Source organism: Mya arenaria, chromosome 15 (assembly GCF_026914265.1).
Source record: "Mya arenaria isolate MELC-2E11 chromosome 15, ASM2691426v1".
Classification (NCBI taxonomy): Eukaryota; Metazoa; Mollusca; class Bivalvia; order Myida; family Myidae; genus Mya; species Mya arenaria.
The window spans coordinates 25300924-25311143 of NC_069136.1; the positions used below are offsets into that span (position 1 = coordinate 25300924).

General features: G+C 34.1%; 1 protein-coding gene across 1 annotated transcript; it reads left to right on the plus strand.

Moving 5' to 3' along the window:
• Positions 1-357: 357 nt before the first annotated feature.
• Positions 358-4616, plus strand: LOC128219230 (uncharacterized). The gene is given in 3 exon segments (XM_052927043.1): positions 358-385; positions 586-732; positions 4450-4616. Coding segments are annotated over 3 exon segments (342 nt in total).
• Positions 4617-10220: the final 5604 nt, after the last annotated feature.

Consider the following 10220-nt stretch of genomic DNA (forward strand, 5'->3'; position numbering starts at 1 on the left):
TGTTTCTGTACTTTGTACGAAAAGTCAGGAACAATTTTTGGACTCGTAACGGCCATCGAACAACAAAACAGCAATACGGCGATGAAAATGAGTACTTGCTTCGAACAGAGCGATTGCATGTTCAAGCACCATATATTATTGTGTTCTTTTGTATTAGAACAAGGCTAACTGATGAGTTTTACTATCGGACTTATTTCTTAATTAAATGTTGTTTTATACGTTCTGTTAATGTATAAAAGCGGAGTCATTTCCTTTTTTTCCCAATAAATTCAGCTAAAACTAGTTTTGATTGATAATTCCTAAAACAATGCCTTTGCACAAACCCATTTATAACCTGATTAACGAATTGTATTTTAGATGCGCTTCACATTACCACACTTACAAGGTTAGCTGGATATAAATGAATCTCCATTGTTGCAAACTGTCCTATACTTTACTATGGTCATACAGATTTGTTTATCAAGAATGCACACCGATAAATACAAAGCCCTCTTAAATATTTGGGCATAATATCACTCAAAACATTGATGCTTAATATATTGACGCCTCTGTTTAAAGAAATTCAGTGCTAGTTCATACTTATAGCCCTAAAGGAGCAGTTTGCAACATACATCGACAGCAATGGAGACGAGCGGGCTAGCATGCAAGAGGTTCCCAGCTACCTTAGAAAGTATAAACCAGACGTTACGCCATGACAAGTGAGGGAGTTCATTGCTCGGAGGGATAAAGACGGTACGTATGTGTCTTTATGTTTTGGTTTTATTGCTCGATAAATTAAGAAAAACAATTAATACAAAATACTCATACACTGAAATTGTGAACGAAACAAAAATATGATTTTATACTAGAACATATTCGGTATAATCTTTATGATTGAGTGAAGCGAGAAAGCTCGGTCCTTGGGATTCGATCTAATATTTCCGTAGAAAGTAACATGTTTTCAGCAGGCTGGGAACCAAATTTTGACGGCTTGTTGTAGTTGTAAAGCTGCAAATCTTTACGACGAAGCTTGGTGCTTAAAGATTGATCTTGGCGAAATATGTAGGTTTTAATCTAAATCTAGATTGATTAGCAAGTGATTTAAGTATGGTAGTAAAACGTTTATTTCAATATGTTCTACTGCCTATGTGCTGACAAGCTCGATCTACGGTCTGTTTGCCCGAACCAAACTGAACTCAAAACTCGTTTACATCCAATTTGTTTGATATGATCGCAATTTTATTGCACTCTTAATTCCTTGATTATAGTACTTGATTCCTTCCATTCAAAGACATTTTTGCAAATTTCAATGATATTAGCAAAGCATTATTATGATAATGATTCCCTTTTCTATGTAAAATAACACAATTTTGATAAACCATTTTTTCAGAAGAAATATCTAAATATTAGTAGAAAAAACAGGTAGTTTTTGTTTTTGCCACTTCATGCACTAATACAATTAATAAGGTCCACGTTAAATGATATAGATAACTTTTATTTAAACCTCAAAAGTTGTGTAGTGACAAACAATGTCAATGAACTCCAAATTTTGCTGTGTACGGTTGCTGCGGTGCTTGTTTTGCGGGCCTAGCTATACTCATATTCTTTCTCCCGCTTTTCTCTTCTCTTTCCGCCATTCTATCCCCCTCCATCACACTCTGAAATTAACTTTAGCTCATTCCTCCTGTCTCTCATCATCATCTCTCTTTCCCTTCATGTCATCACTAACCCCTCTCCTCATCCTCCTTCTTCAACTCCTCATATCCTGCATCTTCCAATTCCCTATTTTATTTTATTCAACTCTTCACTAAACCTTTTTCCAACCCACCCTCATGAACTCTTCACGTCCTGCATCTTCCATTCCTCTATCTTGTTTTCATTTATTACTGGCTCTTCCCTCACCTAACCTTCCTTGTACTACTCCCCCTGTATCTATCTCTGTCTCTGTTTGTCTCGCTGTGTTTCTCTCTCTCTCTCTCTCTCTCTCTCTCTCTCTCTCTATTTTCGGACAACTTCTCGTCATGGCCCCTTTCTCTCTCCACTCGTTTGGCCTTCATCTGCATGCTCGAACATTTATTCAATCTCTTCAAACCGTCCGATAGGGTAATACAAACTTCATCAGATGTCCTTTCCCGAGAGCAATCAATAAAAAAACGCCAGAACACAGTATCAGAACAAATGCCATTCGAATTGCCCCCACCCCCACTTAATTCGTTTGCATTGCGGGACCCAAGCTTGTAAATGATGAGGCTATAAACACATATGCCTGTTGTTCTGGCAATTTCAGTGATTAAAATACACCAATCAAAAACCAACGGAATTTAAAAGTGTTTTAAATCCATGATTAATTTGTACTGAATATCTTCATTGCATAAGAGCGACATACTTGCATTTATTTGCCTTTAAAATAATCTGTTTTGTTCAAAACTTTTGTTGTTTTAGTACTAGAAAAATAAAGATAAGTACAGGTTGACTATAGTCAATAGTTACAAAACAAAAGTTGGAATTTAAATAGGATTCAGGGATAAAACATTTTCATATTTGAAGAACTCTTTTGTCATACAGAGCGGATGGAAGGCGGTAAGAGGCTCCCTATGGATATTTCCTTCAAGCAAATAGTGAAACTACTCGTGAAACTCTTTTTATATGACCACTCCTGAAATAAACCTCGAACTTACACTGAAATCAACACATATCCTATATATATCTCACAAAAATTTATTGTTAGATACACTAGTCTGTGATTCGCTTTGCATTTGTGCAGTATAAACTCCGTGATAATCGCTGACGAAGGCATTTCAAACACGCAATACAAACTTTTTGTAATTGTGTTACTTAATCAAGACAACAAAGTGTAAAGCAGATGATAAATGCCTAATAGACAATAAATGTACTTTGGAAGACAATTCAGAGTTTATCAATGTCATAAATGTTTAACCTCCCTAAAAAAAATAAAGAAACACTTGAGCAAAAGGGGGTTCAGCAGTTTGAATCTTCAGAAATATTTGTTATCCCGTTTTAATTGCTGACAATGTTCAGTTTGTTTTAAAGAAGTCTATACTACATCGTTCCGAATTAAGAACATCCATTGTCGATGAATGATTAACTATTTATCGATTCTTAGGATAGTACCTGTTAAAACACACGTGTAACTAATAATGGTCAAAGGAGAAGACGAATTTCAAAATGCCTATACAATTATACCTTATTAAAATTATTTGAATAAAATGTCCGAATCATTGAATTCTGGCTTCATGTGTGCATGTCTACATTCAATAGAAAGAAGATACAAAAATACACTAATGTAAATTAAAGTTAAATGTCATCCCAGAACAGAAACACGTGTTTCTGGAACAATCACTCGTGTCAACTTATATATATCGTGACGCTTAATAAAACATTCATGGGTTTCGCAGCCACATCTCACATATTCATATCCTCCCACGAGGCACATGTCAATGTCAATAACTCAAACACAAGCAAATAAACGTTCTTATTAAATGAAAACTCTCAAAAGATTAACTACTGTCCGTTCAGACTGACTTCAACGACAAATAACTGATATTTATAACAGGAAGGGTGTTGTAATTTGTTCTGGATACTGATTTAGAAAGTGACAAAGTATTGCTGTTTTAACATCGATTTATGGGAACCGTCAATTTTGAGAGTGGCATTTAAGAAAGAAATTAAAACTAGATAGTACACGCATCTGATGAATTGAAGAACAATTATAAAGCAGTCATTAAATGACATCATATGTAAATTATTTTTTTTTATAAGCAAAACAAAGGCTTGTGTACTCTGACATAAATCATGGATCACTTATCGCAACAACATACTTGCACTTCTAAAATGTCTGCAATTGTTCAAACTTTGGAAAATATTTCGGATATTCCGAAATTCACGAATTTAAAGCCCAGGTAAATGCGTTCATTCAGAAAACAACAATATTTTACGAAGACTCCACTCTTAGAAAAAAAAAGAATTATATGTAACAACTACTCGGGAATTCCGATTTAAAATATGGTCATACGATAAGTTTGATGATAAGACTGGGTCACATTACAAAACAACGCCTTAATGTATGTGTTGTAACATTATTTTTAAACAACAGACATTTTCAACATAAACAGAAACAAATCAGACAACAGGCAGACAGCAATCTTAATGAGAAACGAACGAAACACCACAACCAGCTCAGAAAATCCACATTAATTTCAATAAACTGTTTATCAGTGAAAGGTACTACGTTGAAATGGTCTTCATATCGCGGTTGAGTATTAAAACTTGTTTGATAACTCGATTACGATCATGTCACGACATTTATTATCCAAATCTTTCAAAGCACAAGGTCACCAACACACCATATCAAACGAGGATCACAAAAGTAACATTCACAGGAGTAAATATTTATATGTTTTAATGTCAAAGACTGTTCGCTTAAACCGGTGTGCGGTTCTCCAATTTAAGGCGACGGGTCCGCGGACTATATTCCCGACTATCTGATGGAGGTTAGCTCCCCTGATTTCGATGTGGCCACCGCGAAAGAGTGGTTCAGTCTAGAGGACACAAATGGGGACGGGTATGTGATACGCGATGAGCTCATCAACATTGCTACGAAGGTTGGTGCAGTATAGTTGAGATGACGTCAAAATAGTCGGATTTAAGTTCGTTATCGGTATGGAAATGGAAATATGCAAATTTCTTGACTTCAATGAATAGATTCATAACTCTTAATGAACTTACCTGAGACGGACATAGTCCGAATCAATCAAGGGACATTGCAATTAATAGGGAACCAGCTGTCAATCAAGTAGCAAGTGAACCAATTAATACTTTTTAAGTAAAAAATAAATATGTTTACACATTCGGTACAACCGAAACAACTTAATTACAAAACATTCTTTTTAAATATTTAATGATCCCGCCTAGGGTTATATAAGACAGATGTTTACGGCATGAGATCAACACATTTGAAAAGATTTCACAACAGCTGCAGGTAATTGAATAGCGTTATTTAGGAACCATACAAATATATTTCATAAACTTCAGAGTATGAAAAGGTCGATCCCATCTTATTTCGTTGATACTTCCTTGTTTTGCTTTTTTTGTTTCTATGGTGAACGGTTTCTACATGGCGGCGGACACCAACGGAGACGGGAAGCTGTCTTGGACAGGTAGGCTACTGGTCTACGTCTGAGTTGTGATTATTATTCAGCTTTGTTTGTTTTACAATCAAGCATTGTATTATGGTTTGTATATTTTATTAATACGTGCTAAAATGATACACATCAAGACATTCTTTCATGGTGGGATATCTTAAAAGCAATATGACGCTTATTGCTCTATTACATTTTATGAATACCAGACACGAGTACAGACGTTTCTAAGTTGAAGATTAAGATGAACATATTTAGCCATCTTCTATAATGCATTTCTATTTCTGTTTGCGCTACAGCAAGTTAAATGATTTTAAATAAAATCTGCATTGTGAATGAACACGTGTTTTCTTAAAGCGAATTACATAATATTTTTATTGTTATTTATTTAAAAACGCTTAAAAATATAATATTGCTGCTTTAATTAGCAGCTGCCAATTATTTCGTTGATTTGGTTACAGTTGGCCAAAAAGATTATAAATTATATTGAACAATTTTAATTTTTGCAAACTAGCCAAGATATTACATTTGGATAATTTTTCCCTTTTCATGCAAACGACTGCAACTGGCACTTGCATCAAACTGGTTAGATTATTGATAATTCAATATTTATTTTATAATTATCATTAGCAATCAAATCACTGACTGGTGCAAACAAGCCAAACAAAGGTATATGCATAACTAATCCAGTGTTATGCAATCGGATGCAGCTGTTTATGTTATGATAACATGACATTCATCATTTTCTTAACATGTAATTGTTTGTCAGAATCGTTAGAACATGAATAGAATTTTCGACGTTAATGGGGGAAAAGATTCAATTTATATATTTATTATTACACTCACAATACAATATATCATTTTTAAAAATTATTTACAATGTATTTAAATAATCTCATTTGAGTGTTTTTATAGAATTGAATTTAAGCAAAAAAACTATGATTGTTTAAAATGAGTGTATCTTTTACTTTGTACGCGCCTGAGACATTTTTTGCATTATAAAATTTTGATGACCGCTGCTGCATCTCCTAAAACGTTTGATGACTTGGGTAAAATCACGTCAATCAGTATCCTTTATGAGTGGTTTGAGCGACAGTGTTAAACGTTGGCACAGTTGGTAGGGATTGAACTGTATGATCGTGCGATGTCGACGAATGGATTGTTTATAAATGAGGATGCCGAAATTCGATTGCAAAAACTTGGAATTGATTATCGCTTTTTGGCTGTATTGTCTAAAAAAAGAGAAAAAAATGCTAAAAAAACGGAATACGTTATTTCGGATTTAGCTAACACCTCCAGCGAATCATTAACAAAAATAAAATCATACATCATCATATTTTGCTTTCATGTTCGTCCACTGTTCTGTTCTCTTTGCAACATTACAATTTAGCTTGATATTTGTTGTTTATACATCTTAAGTTTAAACATTATCGTGAACATTTTGAGAACATAATTGAAAAATGACCAAAATGGCTTGATCAATGATTTACGTCGATCCAGATTTGGACAGATTTTCAATTCCTAGTATTCTTTACAAAATAAAGTATAAATGAAAGAATGAATGTAGTACATCATTTACAGTTTGTATATTTGCAGATAAAATGTTTAAAATTCAAATGGTTTATCATTTTCTTTCACAGTATCAGCCGCTGTTCACTGAGAAATGAGCAAAGACATGAGGAGAAGCACGGCTGAACTGTTAAACCGCTGGAAACACTTTTAATACACAAACAGTGTCGTTTGATCTTGTTAATATAGATGTTAGATGCAAAAGTGTTGACTTATGTTTTTTTCTTTTTTCATCTATATTTGAACGGTTTTTACTCTTTAAAACTAGCTTTACCGGCATGTGTTTTTTCGCCATTTGCTCAGTATTGTCAAACTTAGTATGACAAAGAGTGACCAGATACATTTATTAATTTAGTAATGCATTTTCTCTTAATTGGTTTTGTCAAGACTTGAACATGTTTAAGCTCATTTTGAAATTTAATCCCTAAATATCAGAACGGTTACGACATGTGAAGCTAAGAACCCTCAAGGCAAATTAAGAACACTTTACTTCAAAGCAAAGATAACGTCGTTTTAGCGGATGAGTATAAGTTATTGTACGGGCGATATATAAGGTATTATAGTATTTACATATTGATGAACTCAATATATGATCCCAATACGCTAATTGAAGTTTGATTCTATGTTTTTACTTCGTGTCAAGTGAAACGAACATGCTAATTGTTTAATAACGATCCTCTTATTTTCTGAACGCACATTTTGTCTTGCTCTCTATATTAACGATATTATTATCTTTTCACCCTATTCCTCTTGCATGTTCCGAATTAACAGAAGAGCTTGACTCGATTGGGAGCAAGAAACGAAGAAGATAAATATCTTCCTTGTATTATTTTTCATATTTATCAAACTGTAGAAAATATAATACCTGACTTTCTTTAATAATCCCATGTGTGTTAAGCATAAATGCATTGCAATTATTTTACAAACTTTATATAATAAATCAACACCAACTACGATATTGTTATGTGTGTCTTTAAACCGACTTGATATTGAAGCATAACACCCTTCTTAAATCCAGTTTTAGCACAACCTGACCATTATATATTTTTTTTGGCTTTGTAGTGGACAGAAATGTTTAACACAAACTACTGCAACATTCAATGATTGCAAAAAAGCAGCTCAATCGGTGTGTGGTCAATCGAAAGTATGCATTTCTGAAGAACAATAACGACAGACAATGGTAGCACTGGTTGTTTTTTTAAAAGTCCATTGGCTACATTAATGCTTGTCTTTGCCGTTTTCTATGGTGATATGAGCGATATAAGTGACCGCTTCTCTTACGTCACATTTAGATATCAGCAGAGTAAAAGCGATTCGGGAGGAATACCTGAGCTCTTTCTGGAAGGACTCCTGGGTTCTATAGCTTGTAAAAACACCGACTGACAAGAAATAACTATCCTTGGTTGACTAGTACTTAGCACTCTAATTACCCTGTTATACTCTTATGTGACAATCTCCATGTCCAAACGAATTTCAAACAAATAACGATATTACTGAATATCATAGTTTATACCCAAAAAGGCAATAACGGGCAAATGAAAATGATTTGAATAGAAATGTCAGGAGGGGTCCCACACAACATACATTCCGACAAAATACAATTGTCCATCATGAATAAGGTTCATAGGAGGAGAACAATTAGGTAAGCTATTGGTTATATGGTCAGAATAAATTGGAAATCACAGAAAGAAATGGAATAAGTAATTAAATGAATGTCCTCCAAACAACACAGCGAGATTGTATTGTAATAAATTCAAATGAAGATGAAAGTAAAGGATTTGTACAGCGGCTTTTCATTAGGAAAGGTTATTGCCAAATGGAAATAGGAAAAGGACGCAGTTATACCGACGGGTGTTTATATTTCAATAACGTAAAGGGATAAATGACACATGAATTCACGATCAACGAAATGATTACACAAAACCATTTAAAGACAAATGCAGTTCCAGTTTTTGACATTTCATGATCAATCCAGTAACGAAATGGTATTTGTGGTAAAACATGTAAATACAGGCGTAATATTTTGAAAATCACGAGTTATCGCGAGGAAGTGCAAACATATTATGTTAGAGGAAATCTTTGGAGGCAAAAAATACAGCAAAATTATGAGGTCAGCAATCGTGGTTGTGTTCGAGATTGTATGGTATGTCTGCACTCATTGGCTGCATAAAGGATTCATCCCACTTCACCCCCGTGTTGTTTAAAGAGGTATTTTAGGCAAAGTGAGGAAACTAACTGAAGTTATTGAATAAGGTATAAAGCCATAGAAAATTATTGGTCGCAAAGGTGATTTTTTAACAACGATTATTGACAAGTTACCGTTAAACAACAGAGTGAAAAGAAGGAAAAGGGGTCCGCAACGGTTAAATATTTTTTTAAGAAATATATATTAAAGAACCAGAAATAAATTCTACACTATGCCGGTATACAAAGACAAAGTAGAATGCCAAAAGCATAACACACACTTCGATAATTGCATTCGAACATGGTGACATGGTTAATCACAATACGTAATAAAACTTCCAAATAAGCAAAAGTTCACATCTAACAATGTGAATAACATCAATACAAACATTGATCATATGTTAATATTCAGATGAATAACATTGTTTTATTACTGGTTTCCTTCAAATTATCTCTACGAGTTTGAGAGGCCGTGAGAAGGTACCCCTGTTTTGGACAGAACTTCATGGGTAAGAGGCCAACACCTGAACCACCCTCTCTCTCTCTCTCTCTCTCTCTTTCTCTCTCTCTCTCTCTCTCTCTCTCTCTCTCTCTCTCTCCACGCATGATTGTATGGCTTAATACATATTAATTTAAAATAATTGCAGCGGACATTACTTCTATCGAAGGAGGTGCAAAAAGCATCTGAAATGACGATTCATTGACATCAGTAATACTTATGCCAAACAATCGAAGTAACGTTAACTCCATGCTTCGCCAACTCTCAGACTTAGCGTGCGCGCTGTCAACTTTGACGACACATACTTTAGTTGAATGTCGATAATCAGCAATCGTATGTTTTCTCTTTTCAACGCATCAAACATGTGCTATAGTTATATTTTCACCTCGAGGTTGCATGACCATAAACACATATATTCTAAGTTTGCCCTTTTAGATGTTCTCATTTGGTTAAGGCAACATTTATTTCATATCATGAATTGTGATTTCACTATATACAAAGTAATGTTCATTTTATAATACTTACATAGGAACAGTTTAAAAAGCACCGATTATATGAAACGTCGACATCATTTACAACATAACGATTCAATATAAACTGATGTAAACCGTGATAGTCGATGAATTCAATACCAACCCGCACTGAATTGAACTCGCACGACAAAAGTGTGGGCTGCCTGATAAATAATTTTGTTTCTAAATGAGGAAAATAAAAAGTAAAGCAGATTCGAATGGCTTCATAGACAAAGAATGTGCTTGGAAAGAAACATCGATGTTAATTATTTTCATAAATATTTAATCATTTCACAGAAGATAATACGAAAAAGCATT